The sequence below is a fragment of the Felis catus genome, chromosome E1 (assembly GCF_018350175.1).
Source record: "Felis catus isolate Fca126 chromosome E1, F.catus_Fca126_mat1.0, whole genome shotgun sequence".
In the NCBI taxonomy this organism is placed as follows: domain Eukaryota; kingdom Metazoa; phylum Chordata; class Mammalia; order Carnivora; family Felidae; genus Felis; species Felis catus.
Window position 1 is genome coordinate 55,600,234 of NC_058381.1, and position 19,839 is coordinate 55,620,072.

At 43.3% G+C, this 19,839-nt stretch overlaps 1 protein-coding gene and 1 long non-coding RNA gene across 4 annotated transcripts in view; one reads left to right on the forward strand and one right to left on the reverse strand.

Annotated features, from left to right (window-relative positions):
* The window catches only part of LOC111557784, a 33,032-nt gene that overhangs the window by 1,374 nt on the left and 11,819 nt on the right, over positions 1-19,839 (forward strand). Inside the window, exons 2-3 of one of the 3 annotated variants that reach the window (XR_006589943.1) lie at positions 13,888-14,054; positions 16,036-16,146. This is a non-coding gene — a long non-coding RNA (uncharacterized LOC111557784). Of the gene's footprint in view, positions 1-13,818; positions 14,055-16,035; positions 16,147-19,839 lie in introns of those variants that run through there. The other 2 variants (XR_006589945.1, XR_006589944.1) reach the window with 2 other exon arrangements.
* Positions 1,499-18,200, reverse strand: JPT1 (Jupiter microtubule associated homolog 1). The gene is made up of 5 exons (XM_003997141.6): positions 18,011-18,200; positions 8,535-8,677; positions 8,108-8,205; positions 7,179-7,197; positions 1,499-1,766 (listed from the first exon to the last, which is right to left on the reverse strand). Exons 1-5 carry the CDS (start codon positions 18,064-18,066, stop codon positions 1,618-1,620), a joined length of 465 nt encoding a protein of 154 aa, XP_003997190.2. The 5' UTR covers positions 18,067-18,200; the 3' UTR covers positions 1,499-1,617.

The window sequence follows — 19,839 nt, forward strand, 5'->3', positions numbered from 1 at the left end:
AGATGCTTTCTTTGCACCTTAAGGGAGAAAAGCTTTACACCCCCTGAATCTATTCTTCCCAAAGAAATGTCCCAATAGTTCAAATGAAGCCAGTGGTTATGCTCATCGTCTCAACGGTCTTACATTTTAAGATAGGAAACTGGATCCAAGATGACAATCCTAAAGAACACAGTTGGGTAGTAGTGCAACTAGACCTAAAAGCCAAGTCTTAATGCCCAATTTGGACATTTAATATAAATATAGCATGTTGGTCTGGAACCTTCTGCCTGAACGCCAAGAGCTTTCCTCTCTTCTGTCTGCTCAGATCCTCCTCCCCTTCCTTTGGAGTGCTCTTCTGTAGCCACCTACCATTGAGAAGCACCTTGATGGAGGAGAGGACTTAAAAACTTACATGTTACTGCCCAGCACAGAGAGTGGGTAGAAGAGTCTAAAATATATTACCTAATAAATATTTTATCATTTATCCGTATCCCTGTATTTTATTAGCACAGGTATCAGTTAACTATCTTTTTGGCATTTTGAACTCCTGCTATGACTGTAAACCTGTTCTCTTTTGAGAGAAGCCCACTTACTTCTCTGGGCCTTCCAATAGTCTTTTAACTTTAGTGACTCATCGGTTCTTGGGCAACAGGATTTATAGTAAAGAAAAAAGCAACTGAACAGGTAGAACAGTGAAACGATCTCAAAAAGATGACACAGGACACGATGTTCCAAATTTGCACAATGTTTACTTTGAGCAACAGTCCAGGATTGTGAAGTACAACACACATGTTAAGGATGAGACTTCAGTTCATGGTCAAGCACCAGCATCATGCACACGGCTTCAAGTTATCTAAGAAGAGCACTGCCCCCTTGGGGTCTGTTCATGACGAAGACCCACTTCTGTGTGGCCACCGCCCTCGCTTGCTTTACCACTTGGAAATTTGTCAGTTTGAGTGCACATCGAAGCCTTCCTCTGCAAGACAGCAGCAGGCTTAGCTCATCAGCTAGTTGAGTTAGTATCTGGCTTATTTCTTAAGGTTCAAAAATTAAAAAGGCAGTTTTTGTTTTTGTTTTTGTTTTTTTTTGCTTTGCAGGCAGCAAGGCATGAGGCACAGACCTCTACTGTTCCATATGGCACAGGAAGATGCTTTTAGCAAAGGGCACGGACAAGGTAGGGCTACAATGAGTAGGTTTGGCATAAAGACAACCCTGTGTTTGGGGGCCTGAAGGAACATGCCTGTGGACTGTTTACTGGTCTGCCCAATCAAGGCTTGGTAAACCCAAGTAAAGCTGACAAGAAAAGGGTTTTAAAAACCTCAGTACAAAAGATCCTCTAACACATTTGGAACCAGATTATTCTTAAAAACACCATACTAAGTGTCACAAAACTTTCCCTCCAATCTACTACTAGAAAACACTCATGCCATGGCCTACAGACCCGGAGGAATCAGGACAGATAAAGAGAAACCTGTTCTTAAAAAAAAAAAAAAAAAAAAAAAAAAAAGACAGCAGTACATAAAGTGCTTCTTTTTTAATGAAACAAATCCAAAAGATGTACAGTCAGGCTCAAGTTGTGCAGTTCACAAGCATGGAGAAAACAAACAAATAAAACGACAGAGTTCAAGAGAGTCAGAGCTAACCCAGGACGAGGCTGGACTTGCCGCCAGGGGGATTTCTTCGGGACGGCGCTGGGGCCGGGGCCACCGGGCTGGGCACGGGGGCAGCGGGCACGGGCTTCTCCTCGCTCTGCCCCAGGCTGGCCTGCAAATCTGTGTCCACGTTTTCTAGAAAAACAGAAGGAGGTTCAGGCTTACTAAGCAACTATTTCTAGGAAAGATGGAGAGTCTTAAGATTTTTTTTTTTGGAGGATGGTTTAAATCATACCTAGAGATATATAAGACAAGAATCATTCACCCATGTTCCCACAACCCAAAACTAACCACTTAGTGTTTTGCCTTATTTGTCCCCAGGCCTTTTTCTGTGTGTGCTCATTTCTAAATTGTACAAATATATGAAGATGTAGTATTTTAAATTAGAAGTCCACCTCCGTGTAGGTCTCTTCTTTGGACTCCCAGAGGCCCTACTCGGAATTGTGTCCATTCTAGCCCCTCTGTTATACTTACTTATAAGCGTACTTTATTCCCAGGGTTTTGTTGTTGTTGTACTGATTCCAACTTCCTTTTTTTATACTCAGAAATTTACCCATATTTATACACATGGTCATAATTTACCCTACTTAACTCCTTTATAGTATTTTATCACATGATTCAATATATTTGATATAATACAGTACTGCATTAGCTGTACTAGTCATGAAAACTGGAACCGACCCAACCATTCCAAACAAAGTTGGAATGTATATAGACTGGCAAAGGTGCCCACGGGGAAACAAGGGCTACCATCTTCAATCTGAACAGACACTATACATCGCCCTCCCTAGAGGAGGCTGTGCCACGTTCTACCCCCAACCCATGTCAGACTGTGCTGTCCGTACACCTTTGCACATCCATCATTTGATAACCACCTCACTTTAAAATTTGCCAAACTGATGGGTGAAATATTATTTCATTCCTGTTTCATGTTACATTTCCATGATTACTAGGTGAGCCTGATTTCTTTTTCTAATCACAAAGATAACCCATAGTACCAACATCATTTATTAGAGTCTACCTTTCCCCTACTGATTAGTAATATCTCCGTTAATTAGATCACTCCCATATATATTAACTAGGTACTTTCCATATTAAAGGCTTCAGAATTAGTGTACTATTATCCAGCATCCTAGAGACTGCTTGATGATTCACTAATCTGTGAAATTCCCAACAAATATATATTCTTAATGAGGCATTTTCCAAAATATGGAAGCCTTTGTTCAAAGTCCAAAGTGACAGTAAAATGCCAGGCCTCAATTCAGTTGCATAATCTCACACCTGCTTTAGAATAAAATCTCTTAGGGCATCTGGGTGGCTCAGTCGGTCAAGCATCTGATTTTGGCCTAGGTCGTGATCTCACCGTTCCCAAGTTCAAGCCCCGCATTGCGCTCTGTGCTGACAGCTCAGAGCCCGGAGCCTGTTTCAGATTCTGTGTCTCCCTCTCTCTCTGCCCCTCCCCCAACTTGTGCTCTGTAGCTCTCAAAAATAAATAAACATTAAAAAAAAAATTTAGAATAAAATTTCTTGGGGTGCCTGGGTGGCTCAGTTGGTTAAGTGCCCAGCTCTTGATCTCTGCTCAGGTCATGATCTCACAGTTCATGAGATCGAGCCCCGAGATGGGCTCTGTTTGCCCTGACAGCGTGAAGCCTGCTGGGATTCTCTCTCTCTGTCCCTCCCCTGCTTGGATGTATGCATGTACTATCTCTCTCAAAATAAATGCTAAAAAAAATAAAAAAATAAAAAATAAAAATCTCTTCTCAATCTCTCTCTCACACACACACACAAAGGCAACTTTAGTGTAAGAAACCAAACACTAATTCATAAAACTTGGGAGAAAACTACCTTAAGGTTTAAAGACATTTATTCCCTCCTCCCCTAGATTAAGGTGTTCCAAAGCCCTGGAAGTAGCGAAACAGAAATAAATACTGGTTATGATCTATACCATGTAAGAAATTCATATGGCCCTCATATTTGACACCGATGAAAAGTTCTAATTTTGAAAAAATGTACTTTAAGTTCCCCAAAGACTAACCATTAAAAGCTCATGTTCCTAAAAGCACCTGTATACCAAGTTTTAGCGAACTGATACCGAGAAGTCCAAGGGGGAAGAAGTCTTCAATGAGAAACTCAACAAAATCTCAGAAATATGCTACTGCTGCTTTTGACATTTCCTTTTAAGAATTTTTATAACATTCTATAGAAGTAACATAACACATGATGTTCTATAGTATTGAACTACAAGTAAAAATCAGTATGGAGCTTTCCAGAATGACAGCCCTCATGATAATTAACTTAAAGCTTGGTGAGAAAGGGTCACGACTTAATTTCCTGTTGCTACATTCTTGTTTGCACGGGAAGCAGGATTAAATGCATCAACACTGAGAACCCAAGTCTTCTGATAAGTGTCCCGTGAATAACCTAGAAAAATATGTCCCATTTACCACAAATACAAACAAAACCCCAAAACCCATGATTTGAAATAATCCAAGATGGACAAATACGGGGCATGAGTTCCACTTGAGCCAGCCAGCCTATCAGTTCAAGCAATTTCATTGCTGCTACTAGGACTTGGCCTCACCGCTGCACAGGCTCTCACAGGTATCCATTGTCTGCCTGGATCAAGCAGTTATGAGTACTTCTAAAGGACAAAACATTACCTTGCAGCTCTACCGTGATCCTTTATTTCCTACTGATTTTTGGATAAATCAAGCTCACACCTACAATTCTTATATTTGTCTTTCATTATTTTTTTTAAAGTTTTTTTTGTTGTTATTGTTTTGTTTTGATTTTGAGAGAGAGCGCGTGCATGATCAGGAGAGGGGAAGAGAGAGTGGGGGAGAGGGAGAGAATCCCAACCAGGCTCCACACTCGCAGTGCAGAGCCTGACGCGGGGCTTGATTTGACAAACCATGAGATCATGACTGGAGCCAACATCAAGAGTCTGATGCTTAACAGACTGAGCCATCCAGGTATCCCCCCTCTTTCATTATTAAAGGAACTGTTTTGTCTTTCACTAGATAACATGCCGAAAAAGAAAAAAAGCACATATGGAGGATAAACAACAGTAGGCCTTAATTTAAATGCTCCTTTGTCAGGGCACCTGGGTGGCTCAGTCGGTTAAGCATCCAACTTTGGCTCAGGTCATGATCTCGCGGTTTTTGAGTTCAAGCCCCGCATTGGGCTCTGTGCTGACAGCTCAGAGCCTGCAGCCTGCTTCAGATTCTGTATCCCCTTCTCTCTCTGCCCCTCCCCCACTCATGCTCTGTCTCTTTCAAAAATAAACAAACATTAAAAAAATTTTTTTAATAAAAAAAAAATAAATGCTCAAATTTGTCAGGGCACCTGGGTGGCTCAGTTGGTTAAGCTTTGGACTTCAGCTCAGGTCATGAGTTCATGGTTTGTGAGTTCATGCCCTGCATTGGGCTTTGCACTGACAGCTCAGACCCTGCCTGGGATTCTTTCTCCCTCTCTCTCTGCCCCACACCCCCCCCCAATAAATAAACATTTTTAATAAATAAATGCTCCTTTGTCTAGTCAGAAATGCTCCAGCCAAAAAGAACAGAGGCTAGTCTGTTACTATGTCCCCTTAGTCTGTAATGAAGTAATAAGTACAGGAACTGAGAGGCTTTAGAAACTTATACAGGATTGACTGAGAAAGCTTTTGCTTGTTGAATCTAATGACTGAAAAACGGGACTTTAAACAAACACTTCACCATAATACACATCTAATATACTCCTGACTTGTCTTTCTTCTTTGGCAAATCAACAAGGCACTGAACAGATACCTACGTCAGGATAAATGATAAAGTGGTTCATTACGAGGGTGAAAGAATCAGAACAGCAAGAGATGCAGCAGACTAACTTGCCTAAAGGCAGGAAAGACTTGTACCTAAATTCTGCGGACCTACTCCCTCTGCTGCAGATTTCCCACTGCTCCCTTTAGCCATCCCTAGGTTTAATTCTCTAAGAGAGATCGGCAATCTTCCTTATATCCAAACCAAATCTATCTTAAACCAAGCAGAATAGCTTGGCTTCGAAGTAAATTTGGCAACAGAATCGGGGTTGATCTCTACTCCCCCAGATGGATCTTGAATCATTGTGCCCCTTGTCATTTCATGACAATTTCATGAGTGTGCTACTCACCTGAAGAATCTGAAAAAAAACCGAGCTGGGAGAGAATTACTAGTAGCATGTCAAGTGACACTTTTTTTTTTTTTTTTATAACTCCATCAAGGCCCTCTCATCCTTCTCCAGGCTTCCCAAATTTGTAACTATATCCATTGCCCAAAAGTAGTGACTAAGGATTAGCTAATTCTTGCTAAGTAAGGTCTGCTAGTGGAAGTATTTCAGAATATGAAAAGCAGCAGAACTGAAAAGACTTCAAGATTTTTTTTTTTTTTTTAAACTCCGGAAGAGTCTTTTCAGACAGAACACACTGGACATGAACAATAACTAATACATCTTCAATCCAGTGAGAAAGTGATTTGTTCACGGAGGAAGAACCCAGGTAACGCTCACAAAGGCCCAATAGACTCTCTTCCCACCGTGCCCATCAAGAAACGCTGTCTGCGGGGCACCTGGGTGGCTCAGTCGGTTAAGCATCAGACTTCGGCTCAGGTCATGATCTTGCAGTCTGTGAGTTCGAGCCCCGTCCGCGTCGGGCTCTGTGCTGACAGCTCAGAGCCTGGAGCCTGCTTTGGATTCTGTGTCTCCCTCTCTCTCTCTGCCCCTCCCCCGTTCAGGCTCTGTCTCTCTCTGTCTCAAAAATAAATAAACGTTAAAAAAATTTTGTTTTTAAAAGAAAGAAACGCTGTGTGAGAGGGCAGAAGAGGAGTCTGGTTCCACAACACTTGTTTCACGGGAAGACTGCCTCACAAAATGTAATGGTCTTCTTTCTGGATCAGAGGGCCTTCTGACTGCTGCATTTCAACGAGTCAACTTTCACCCGATTCCTGCTGCCCGACACACTTACGCCTTTCGTTACATGCAATAGTCATTCTCTGGCACTTGTTAAGGAAGTGCCAATAAATACTTCAAAGACTTAACATCATTAAAGAAATGATTATAGCTCATTTCCACATATAATTGGTAACACGGATGAAAATTTATATCTGCCTCCTAAATCATCAGCCACGAGATCACAGAGTTGCCGACGTCTTGCTGAATAAGCACCTCAGTGTAAAATCAAACAAAGTTTGTAAATTAAATGCTGTGTGCCAAGCTTGAAATGCCAGAGTCTTTTACTAAAAAGCTCTCATTAACAGGAACACCCACCAGCCCGACTACTGCACACATATCTGTGAAGGACTCTCCATTTTTCCTTTCTTGTGCATTCCCGGCCTTGCTCTCACTGCGGCGGACGCACATGTGGCCATGTTTGCTAACTTCCCAGTTTTGTGTTTCTTTGCTCTCCACCCAGGGTATGCTGTGCTGGCCCTTGGGGCAAAGCCAGGTTTCACTCCCCAAGACACTATTTCAAGAAAAATTCCACTCTATTCTAAAATCATTTACAGAACCAGAAATGTGTACTTCAGAAGGACTCACCATGAATGTCGCCTTCTCCCTGGAAAAGAAAAGAAAATTTTACTTCAGATTTTAATTTTGTAACAAATAAAGCAGTCACAGTTCTGAGAGGCTACTATTTGAAACCAAACGTGGAAGTTCATTTTGATGCAGTCAAGTTCAGGGTCAGGCCACAACACAATTACATTACAACCTTTATACTGACTTTGGGACAATGCTATACAAAACTGCTGCATGACAAATTGCCCCGGTGCCAGCAATACCCAACACACCAAAAAAACCTTAACATTTACACCGATGGCCTAATATCAATTAGCATTTCAGAGGATCTTTTATCAGAATGTGAAACTGGTAAGTTTATTTTTCCATGCTCCCTTTCCTTTTTCCTTATCTAGCTGTCGAGGGGCCTCTATAAATTCCAAAGTCCATTAAGAGGGTTCCACACTGGGACGGCTGACACCACTGTGTGCTCAGAGGGCCCTACTTAGGAGGCCACCCTACCAGGCTTCCAGACACCTGCCTGGGGACATTGGGATCATGTTCCTCTGCAGACAACTGATGATAACACCCAGGCTGCAGTCTCCTCGAGTTCAGCTCAGAACAACTGGGCAACGTTCGTCAGGTCTTTGACCTCACACACACTACTATATACCACTTAGGTAGGAAGTGTGATCCAGAAGTTCCCAAAATCGATAGTGAAAAGAGAGAGACTGATCCAACTGGTAGAAGAGGTATGTGAACCAACCCAGATCATGTCACTTCAGTTTTCTGACTTTTCTCTTTATGGATCTTCAGCACCAGTATGGCCTCAGGCCCTTCCCTAGTCACCTCTATGTAAGGCTCTAGTGACAGAACAGAAGCTCTTATTACAATAGGAAGGAAGTCAATTTCCAAACCGGATTAACCTCAAAGCCTTTCTTTCCCCCCCAACCCTGTGTTGTCACACTGACCTTCAGATCTAAGAAGTCTCCAGAGTTTGCTTCAGAAGAGTTCCTTCTCTGGGGTCCAGATGACTCAGAATCCTCTCTGCCACCACTAGACTTGGCACCTGAATTAAAACATACTTTCTTAAGGACTATGACAGAAAGACCGAAAGCAAAACACTTCTTTTGTGAATGATGTTCATGTTAGTCTTGTATCAAAAAATGAGCAAACAGGTTAAGTGAGAGCTTAAAAATTCTACAGAAGAACCAAATAGCCCAATTTGACTTCAATCCCTATGCTGACCCCTCTCCCAGGCTTTCCTCCAGTGACAAGACTTAACTGTTGTTGATCTCATTATGGTTGGGCTAGATTTTGCTCCTCAGCACAAAACCAACTGTAGTTATTCATGCTGGGTCTGTACCTTTGATCAGTGGTCACACATATAAGCAGTACCTGCTGACTTGGCCCATGAAGGGGGGTTTTCCTCAGGTGTCCCAAAGATGCTAGAGGCCATTTTGTTCCTCCTCACGGGTTGTTCTGTTGGTTCATCAAAGCCTAATGAAAAATTGGATCCACCACCTGGAGGCCGCAAAACCCTTGGGAGTAATGGCAAAAAACATCCATTTCAGATCATGCCAAAACATTTCTCAGCATAAATGTTTTCAAACACCTTTCAAATTCATTTCCCTCACCCATTCATTCCTCCTACCCACCCACCCACCCACCCCACCCCCTCCAAGAGAGAACTGCTAATGGGAAAAGGGAACTGATTCTGTTGTGGTATAAAGTCAACACTGGATCACATCAGTCAGAATGCCTAGTAGCAGACAGACAAGAAGTGTTGACAAGGATGTGGAGAGAAAGGAACCCTTGTGCACTGCTGGTGGGGATGTAAACTGGTGCAGCCACTGTGGAAAACAGTATGGAGTTTCCTGAAAAAATTAATAATCGAAATCCCATATGATCCAGTAATGCTACTTTTGGATATCTACCCAAAGAAAACAAAAACACTAATTTGAAAAGATATATACACCCCTACATTTACTGCGGCCTTATTCACAATAGCCAAGATATGGAAGCAACCTACCTGTCAACTGATAGATGAATGGATAAAGAAAATGGATTATTACTCAGCTCAGCCATAAAAAAGAATGAAACCCTGCCATTTCAGACAACATGGTCGGATGTACAGGGTATGATGCTAAATGAAATAAGTCAGACAGAAACAGTCAAATACTACATGATTTCACTTATATGTGGAACCTAAAAAACCAAATGAACAAACAAAAAAAAAAACAGAAATGGGGCGCCTGGGTGGCTTAGTCGGTTAAGTGTTGACTTCAGCTCAGGTCATGATCTCACAGTTTGTGAGTGTGAGCCCTGAATCGGGCTCTGCGCTGACAGCACAGAGCCTGCTTTGGCTTCTCTGTCTCCCTCTCTCTCTGCCCCTCCCCCACATGCACACACTCCTGCTCATTCTCTCTCTCTCAAAAATAAACAAAACAAGGTCACGATCTCGCGGTTCGGGAGTTCGAGCCCCGCGTCGGGCTCTGGGCTGATGGCTCAGAGCCTGGAGCCTGTTTCCGATTCTGTGTCTCCCTCTCTCTCTGCCCCTCCCCCGTTCATGCTCTGTCTCTCTCTGTCCCAAAAATAAATAAAAACATTGAAGAAAAAAAAAAAATTAAAAAAAAAAAAAAAAGACCCCACAGGGGTCTTTGTTAAAAAAAAAAAAAAAAAACAAAACATTAAAAAACAAAACCAGAAACAATCACAAACACAGAGAAAAAACTGGTGGATGCCAGAAGGGAGACAGGTAGGAAGGTGGGTGAACCAGGTAAAGGGGATTAAGAAATACAGATTTCCAGTTATAAAATAAATACATCATGGGGCTGAAAAGTACAGCATGGGGAATACAGTCAAGAATATAATAAATTTGTATGAGGACTGCATTTATCGTGGTTAGCATTTCATAAATGTATAGAATTGTCGAATCACTATGTTGTACACCTGAGACTAATAGATTATTCTCAATTAAAAAACTGAAAGTTTTTAAAAATTCAACACTGGATGTTAAGATACAAAATGCTGTTTTATAATATTTGTAGTAAGGACTTCCGACATGAAGACAGCTGAAAAAGCCTGAAAGTTATCACAAATAACAGCCTGGCTGACGTCCCCTTTTAGATAATGGCAAAGACCTAACAGACCTTGCCTAATAGTATCAGCTGGATGTATTTGCAAAAAAGTTTAGAAGCATATCTTGTTATTTATTCAGAAAGCATTTCCATTTTTATTTTCAACAAAATTAAAAATGGAAGATTATACATATAAAAGTTAGTTGACCAATTTAGAAACCCATGGAGAGCGATACTAGTCTCTTCCTATCTAGGCATCGCCAGCGAGCCCCATTTATACACTTGCACCACAGTATTCTCACTAGTAAACATGAACAATTAGCCACAAGGAGGAAGTCCGTATGAGAAACTGGTATTAAGATTCACAGAATGTTCGATAACCAGGCACCTTTGGACTCTATAGCTTTCGGTTCAGCAAGGAAACCCAGCACTTGTCCATTTCCAAAGCTTCCTGCTTGGCTTGACCAACGTGTCCCATCCCTGGAAGAACTCAATTTAACTTGTCCTGTCACTGCTCAAAACATAGAAAATGGAGATGGTTTTATGGAAGGAAAGATTTTCTAACTACAGATTCAATTCTATTACTGGAGACAGGAGTAGTCTGGTTTTCTATTTCTTCTTAAGTCAGTTTGAGAAAAATATTTTTCTAGGAGGATGTCCATTTTATTCAAGTTTCCAAATAAAGAACAGTTGTCATTTGCAAACACAGCTCCTTATATTAGAAAAGAAAAGGAAACATATGGGAAGGGGGGGGGGGGGAAGAAAAGAGGGAAACAAACCACAAGAGACTCTTAGTGATAGAGAACTATGGGTTGACAGAGGGAGGTGGGTGGGACGATGGGCTACATGGATGCTGGGTACTAAGGAGGACACTTGTGATGAGCACTGGGTGTTGTATGTAAGTGTTGAATCAATGACTTCTGAAACCAATACCACACTGCACGTCAACTAAAATTTAAACTTTTTAAAACAGTGAAAAAGATAAAAATAAATTTTAAAAATAAGAAAAGGAAAAATTAAACACTTACAGCATAAATGCCTTCCTAAGTGCCCCTCTAAAGGCATTCCAAGTTTTGTTTTTTTAACTATTGTTCCACTCTAAATATTTTCTCCTTCCCATTATTTTCTTCTTTGACCCATACATTATTTAGAAGTACATGTATCAGTTTCCAAACACAGGGGTCTTTCTGGTTTATTAATTTCTAGTTTTTCACTACAACACAAACAGTCTGTATGATACGAATCCTTTGAAATGTGATGAGATGTGATTTATGGCCTAATATGTACTCAATTCTATAAATCTATATATTCTTAAAAAGAATGTGTATTTGTTAATGTTCTATATGTCTACTAGAATCAAGCTTGCTAATGAGTTGTTCAAATCTGATTTTTAAGTATGTTAAAAAAAATTTTTTTAATGTATTTTTGAGAGAAAGACAGCGCGAGTGGGGGAGGGGCAGAGAGAGGGAGACACAGAATCACAAACAGGCTCCAGGCTCTGAGCTGTGGCCCGACACGGAGCTCGAACTCACGGACCTTGAGATCAAGACCTGAGCTGAAGTCAGACACTTAACCGACTGAGCCACCCAGGCTCCCCTAAGTATGTTTTATCACTTAATGAGTGAATCCATTAACAATTCTTACCACAATGAAGAGTTTGCCAGTTTCTCCTCAGAATTCTGTCAAGATAAGAGTTCTCTCTCAGAATGACTGCCACTGGAGTAAATGTTAGATCAGTGGGAAAAACTGCATTGGGCTGACTAATCATTTTGATAAAACAAAACATATCCCTCACTCAATTTTATTTACCAAAGTAAGTTCCAGCTAGGCAAAATTATTTATTCAATTTATGTATTTTTTTTAAAGTTTATTTATTTATTTTGAGAGAGAAGAGGGTAGGGGAGAGGAGGGGCAGAGAGAAAGGGAGAGAGAGCGAATCCCAAGTGGGCTCCGTGTGGTCAGCACAGAGCCCCCACATGGGGCTTGAACCCACGAACCATGAGATCATGACCTGAGCTGAAATCAAGAGTCGGATGTCTGACTGAGCCACCCAAGCACCCTCTTTTACTTATTTTTTGAGAGCATTTCATATACTAGTGATGTTATCCTTTGCTGATTATGTGTATTTTTGCCAAGTTTAATTCGTCCATCTTTTCACAGTTTCTGGCTTTCATCTTATACTTAGAAATAAAGCCCTTTTCTTCAAGACTAGGACCACATTTGTACAAACTTTTGTTTGTACAAAAATTTTTTTTTTAATATTTATTTTTGGCAGAGAGAGAGCATGCGAGCGAGCACGCACACTCACCAGTGGGAGAAGGGCAGAAGAGAGGGAGACAGAGGATCCCAAGCAAAATCTGCGCTGACAGCAGAGAGCCTGATTCGGGTTCCCACTCGCGAACCGTGAGATCATGACCTGAGCTGAAGTCAGATGCTTAACAGACTGAGCCACCCAGGTGTCCCTGTACAAACTTTCTAAAGGACATTTTGATAATATGTGTCAACTGTTTGCTTTTTATATGAACCAGCATTTCTACTTCCAGAAATTGCCCTAATTAGATAACCAGATATATATACAAGGATACTCCTTTAAAAATGTTCATCTACAAATAAATTTGGGAATACCCTAACTGTCCATTAGCAAAGGCTTAATTATCAAAGCATGTCCACACAACAGAAAGCTGTATACGTTAGGGTGAGAGTTACCTTCATTAGTGGATATGAAAAGTTACCCAAAACACAGTGAATGAAAAACGCTGGAAGACAAACATAAGCCCAATGACGTGTTACATAAAATGACGTGTACAGAGATAAATTTATCTGGTTGTGTGATCTTAGATAAACTGCTTGACTTTTGTTTTGCTTTTCTCTTCCAATGTTCTTTTGTTTCTGTTTTTGTTTTAAAAGAGAGAGCAGTTTTTTAGAGGAAAGGGGCAGAGAAAGAGGGAAAAAGAGAATCTTAAGCAGGCTCCATGCTCAGCACGGAGCCTAACATGGACTTAATCCCACAACCCTGAGATCATGACCTGAGGTGAAATTAAGAGTCAGATGCTCAACCAACTGAGCCACCCAGTGGCCCCTGCTTTTATCTTCTACCAAAAGAGGTTAGTAGTAATTGCCTCATAAGACTATTCTAAGAATATCCAATATACTGTGCTTAGAAGGCAGCAGTCGTAGCTATTAGCATCACAACTAGACATAAAGGCCTGAGAAGTACCCATACCACAATGGCATCCAGGGTTTGTGCTCTCAGATAGGATTTCAGGTGAATTTCAATGTCCTTTTTTATACTTCATATTTTTCTGTATTGCCACTCATCTAAAATTCTTTCAAAGACTCCTTCTGGGTTCTAGAATTCCCTGACAACCTTTCTTTCTTTTTTTTTAACTTTATTTTTTTTAACATTTATTCATTTTTTTTAAGCGAGAATGAGAGAGAGAGAGAGAGAGAGAGAGAGAGAGAGACAGCGTGAGCATACAAGCTGGGGAGGGGCAGAGAGAGAGAGAGAGAGAGAGAGAGAGAGAGAGAGAGAGAGAGACAGAATCCGAAGCAAGCTCCAGGCTCTGAGCTGTCAGCACAGTGCCTGATGTGGGGCTCGAACCCACCAACCGTGAGATTGTGACCTGAGCGGAAGTCCAAGCTCCCCTCCCTGACAATCTTTCTTTTGACAGTACTAATTTTCCTACTGGCCACTGCATGTGATCATTTGTGGACATCCGTGTCCCCTTGGATCTTTCAGCAGAAATTGTGGCTCCTCTGCTGACACCCTGGCCTGGACTCCCTAACACTGCCTCTTCTTCCCGTGTGGCCACTACCCACAAGCCAGCAGAGATGCAAGGTAACGTGACAAACTATCAACATGGCCTCTCAACCGTATCTAGTTCTTACCATCTTCTTCACCAATCCAGTCATTTTCTCACTGTTCCCCAGAACAGTTCTGGTTTATCTCCACTTTGGGGTATTTACTCCCATCTTTACTCCTGCCTAGAGCACTCTCCACCCTTTCCTCAAGCATCCCTCAAAACCGGGCCCATCTCTTAAACCTCAACCTCCTCCATAAAGCAGACTAGTAGAGCTCTCCATAGGCTCAAAGAATACCAGGTAGAACACGGAGGAAAGGACGGCTTCTGGTATGAAGTGCCCAAGAGTAAATATTTTTGGCCTGTGGATCATGCAGTATTTTGTAACTATTGGGGTCTGTCATGTGGCACAGAGGCAGCCACAGACAACATGCAAACAAACGAGTGCATCTATTTTCCAATAAAACTTTATTTATAGACACTGCAATCTGACTTTCCTATAATTTCCACAAGTCATGAAATGAATTTTTTTTTGCAACCATTTATAAATGTAAAAATCAGGTACCCGCTGCGTTTAGCCCTTGGGTGATTGTTTGCTGGGCTCTGTTCTGTCTAGTTCAACAGGCTCATTTTAAAGAGCGCAAAGTCTGGGGCGCCTGGGTGGCTCAGTCGGTTGAGTGTCTGACTCCGGGGCTCAGGTCATGATCTCATGGTTGGTGGGTTCGAGCCCCACATCGGGCTCTGTGCTGACAGCTCAGAGCCTGGAGCCTGTTTCAGATTCTGTGTCTCCCTCTCTTTCTGTCCCTCCCCCACTCTCACTTTGTCTCACTCTGTCTCTCAAAAATAAATAAATGTAAAAAAAAAAAAAAATTTAAAGAGCGCAAAGTCAAGCCCCGAGAGCCTCTGAAGAAATTGTCCAACATTAGTTAACTGACAGTGACAAGGACCAGAACCCAAATCCTCAGTCTCTGGCCAGCACAGAAGTGCTCAACGTGCTAAAATACAGGAGGCACAGAAGGCCATTTTCTCTTTCATTTTCCTACACACCTATGTACTGGTGCTTTGATTAGTTTCCATGTTTTCCAATCTTAGAGTGTCTTCTATTTCTTCTGTAGGTCCTCTAGCGTCCTCCCCTGGATCACAGATTTGTGTGTGTCCACAGTATAATTCAATACAGAAATTGCACTAAATAAAAATGTCATTATTTTCCCCCTCGGGTGGGGAGGTGGTGGGGGAGGGGAGGTTGGGGAGACCCATTGTGTTTTTGGTAACATGTAAAATATTTATAACTCTACTTTTTTTTTCAAGTTTTAGATATTAAATATCCACTTGGATTAATTTCATTATATGAATTAAGATAAGTGTATTCAGGCATACATTATATAAAGTTGGTAATTTTAGGTTTGCTTGATTAAATGGTTTAAATCATAATTAAAGGTGTATCATAAATTCTTAATAGGCTTTCTCTCATGTTAAAGTTTGAAGCAACCAGGTTTTTATCCCTTGTTTGTACCCAAATCAACAAAGAGTCAATAAAATCAAAATTCACTTGTTCCCTTGAGATTAGATTTTTTTTTTCCTTTATCATTGTAATTAAACCCTCATGAATTAGCCAGATGAAAATCTCCAGAACCCTAATGGTCTGGGAAGTATTTTTTGGCCTTAAAAAAAGAAAAAAAGACACTAGTGCCCAAACACTGGCTTAAAAAGAAAGTCAAAGCTCCGCGCACCCAACTTTTTAAAGGTCTGTGTTCCTCTTGCAAGAGCAGGTAATACCTACTCCGATGACGTCAGTGTTGTAAAGCCCGTTTGTAACAGTGAGACATCCCCAAACAAAGGATTTGGATCATAAGACAGAAATTATTCCAATTTTATTTTTTAAGTTTCTCCTATTCTTTCTGCACCACACAGGGTAACTAAACCAAGATTACCTACTTGAGACTCACCAAAAATGGACCCATGTACCACGGATAACAATTAAAAAAAACAAAAATCACTTTTTCTTTCTTCTTTCTCTAGATGCCAGAGTTCCCATGTGATCTTTGCAGATCATCCCGTCCCAGACTAAATTTACAATGTGCTTATGGAGCCAGAAGAATGTTACTGCAGAAACAACTGAAGGAAAATTAGGTGAGATTACAGAGGAAGTAAAGGTAGGAAGTAAATAAAAGGACAAAGCTCCAGTCCTAGGATCACGATACTGGAGGGAAATTGATGACAAAAGGTGAATGAAAGCATTTATTCTGCAGAACCCAAAACCATTTGGTCTCACATTTCGAATATCCATATCAAAAAACTAGCATGAGGATTCCTTTGACCTGGTTACTGAAATTTTTTATGAAGCACTAAACTACACTCAACCCCAAAAAATGAAACCTGATTTTTTTTACATAATGTATAAATTTTCACGTTCCAGTCACTACAGTTTGACCAGCAGAAAGTTGACCGCATGGCACAAAAAGAAAGGTTCGGCGTGTTCCAGTGTCCTCGGCAAAAAAAATGATCTCATTGCAAGAATGACAACAGAAGAGGGAGTGACCAGTATTTTTGTAGGTCTATCCTCCTCAAGGTCCCCAACCTTCCAGGACCCACTAATTTATTTTAAATCTTTCCCACTTTCCTACATTGTATAAGGGAAAGGAATGAGTTGAAAAGGGGTGTCATTTCCAACCTGCCGCCTAAGCCTCGCTGCTGAGGCCAGCTTTTTGTCCCCAAGTTCTCCAACCCCTGTGAGGCACTGCTATTTCACGGCTGTCTTCTTAGCCCCACAAAATGGCTCCCTTTGTGCCACTTGCCCAGGACCCCCAGGCTGGCCGCACACGACTGCAGGTCGTGATCAATGAAGAATAGATGCCTAGAAAAAGTGAAACCTAAGCTTCCTACAAGCCCTGAGCAGGATCCCAGAGATGCCTGTATCCCGTCTTAAAAGAGAACAGTGTGCGATTAGCCGAGACAATGTGGACACCTTCCGCCGGTTCCAAACCCTTCCACCAAGTCAGGCAAGGGCTTGGAAAAGGATCCCAGTGCAAACACCCAGTGCCCTCATCCCCTAATGCAGTAGCGACTGTGGCCAGAAAGGCCCCGGCATCCCAGGTGCAGATAGTACGGAAGAGACAATGGATGTCTCCGGCCCCGCCCAAGAACAGGAAACCTCCTCCTGCTAGGGAACCCGGGCCAGGGAAGAACTCGTTTGACAAACGTCAAAAGGGGGAGGGAAAGAGGTGGGATGCAAAGGCCGAGGTCCGAAGGTTTGAGCGCAGAAAACCCACTCGGACAGGCTCGCCCCCCTTTTGCGTTCGGAGGTGGGCGCGGGAGGGGAAGGAGCAGGGGTCTTTCCTTTGTTAGCAGAGGAGAAGCACTTCGCAGAGGGCTGACGGTTGGGTCCCGGACGGGCGTGGGGGTCGCGATGACCAGCCCCGCCCGACCACAAATGCCACCTGCCGGGCGGGCCCCAGTGGATAAGCGCCCGCAAGACTCAATCGCTGCGGCCGAAGGGGGTGGCCACCGGGGGGGGGGGGGGACCGCCACCTGCCCGGGGCCAGAGGCAAGAGCGCGTGGCCAGAGGTGGGACAATGGGGCCTGACCGGGACGCCCCGGGGGCTGCCCCGGCACGTGGGGGCCAAGACCACCGCCCTGGGGCCGGTCAGCCGCACCGCAAAAGGGAAGGAAACGAACCCTGTCCGCTTGGCCTGACTACCGAAAGCCCGCAGCACTGCGAGGACCAGCGGCCCCGGCCCTCCCCGATCGACCCCTCGCTCCGGGGGAGGAATGAATGGGAGAGAAGCGGGAGTCGGGCGGGGCCGGCGCGACGGGCTCGCCCGACGGCACAAAGACGGAGCAGACGGCCGAGCCCCGCCGCCCGGCCGGGCACGAGCGCGACAGCCAGGGCACGTCACCGCCAACGACCCGCCGCCCTGCCCCCGTGGCCCCGCCGGACGGCGGCCTTCCCTGCCCTCGAGCCCCGCGCCGAGCGGGGGCGTCCCCGCAGCCTCACCGAGAGCTATTCCTGCTGTTGGGGTCGACTCCCTTGAAGGTGGTGGTGGTGGTCATGGTGCCGAGGAGCGAGGTAGGCTGACGTGGGAGCAGAGTGCTGAGGTCGGGTCCGAGGGGCGCAGAGCAGCTCCGCACCGCAACGCCAGCAACCGCTGCAGGAGCCTCCGCCACCGCCTGCCTCACGGGCCGCAGCCTTTATAAGGCTCAAAAGAACCCGCCCCCACCGTGCCTGTATTGGCCAATTCAAATAGTTCTTTCGTTCCTATTGGTTCCCTGAAGTGCCAAGCATCGGGCGGCACCCCGACGGGCTGCGGTGGCCCTGCTCGGCCTAAACCCGCCCCCTTCCTGGTCAGGGTGGGTCTATGGAAGTTCCCCCTCCCCCACCCCCAAATCTTGGTGATGATTGGACAAAGGACAAACCTGCCCAGCGTTGGGCACAAGTTGTGCTCACTGTCACTTAAAAAAGTTACCTGACTGAGGGAAAAGCTCGGTCAGCCCCCACCAAGCCCAGGGCAGATTTGTCTTGACCATTTCACTTACTTGCCTTACTCATGGTGAGATAGTAAGGGCATGCTCCTTAAGGGATGAAAATTACTGCTGCAAATTGACATTCATTGAATACCTACTGTGTGTCCCGTTTGGAAACATGACAGTCTCAAAGCAGCAGCACTATGAGTCAGCAACAGAAAGCAAGCCAAGACGATCCCTTTGAAAACGACTGGAAATTCTTCACATTTTAATGTTACTATTTAGCTGTCAGGGGTGGTGCATGTACTAGACCAAAATTACAGTCGTTCCGATTTGAGGGCCTGTTCTAAGGCTGGTTAATGCTCGGCGGTGGGGAATGGTCACATCCCTTGCTACCAAGACTATCGAGCAAGCCTGGCCTCTGCAGCTGTTTATAACCCTTAAGTCATGACTCTTCCACCTGTCTGGGTAAATCTATCCCTGCAACAAATGCAGACAACACTTGGAGGACTCAAGAATGGCTGTTTACAAGATCGTAATGGGAAAGTCTTGAGCAAACAAGAGTGGAGGCCTTCCCATGTCATGCATGTTTCCTCAAGGCAGACCCTTTTCAGTATTTCCATAGAAATTGAACAACATTCGATTCTGTGTGGCCTCCCCCTTCTTGGCAGTTTGGAAGTTTATATTCTTGGTTAACCTCTCTCCTGGGTTTTCGTGAAAAGGTAGAGATAAGTTCACTCCTAAAAGGCATGGATCATGTCTTTATGTGCTGACCACTCATTTGAATTAAAATCTTCCCATTCTTTTTTTTTTTTTTTGTAAGATTTTATTTTTAAATAAACTCCACACCCAACCTGGGGCTTGAAACACAACCCTGAGATCGAGAGTTGCCCCCCCCACTGACCGAGACAGCCAGGCGCCCCTAAAATCTTCCCATTCTTAAAGACTGGGCCTAAATTTCTGAAACTTTTGAAAAAACAGAACACCTTTCAGACCAAGTTGGCCAGTGAGCACACATACCCTTCTAGTAAGTCATACAATTATCAACTAAGAGGTAGAGTATGGTCTCTCAGGCTCTCATAGGAGAAACCAGAGTTTAAATCTGAACTCTTACCTTTTCTGAGCACTAGTTTCCTCATTCGTAAAAATAAGGACAAAATAGTATTTCAACTCCAGACTTGTAAATGAAGTAATAGATAGAAAGTGTTTGGCTCCGCACGTAAGAAGTCATCAAAGTGATAGTAGCTATGCTTATTGTCAGATATACTTGGAAAGTAATTACAAACTTTTTAACAATCTGAAATTGTTTTTTATATATTAAATGAGGGGGTTGGACATATCTTCAGGTGGGTCCCTTTTGGT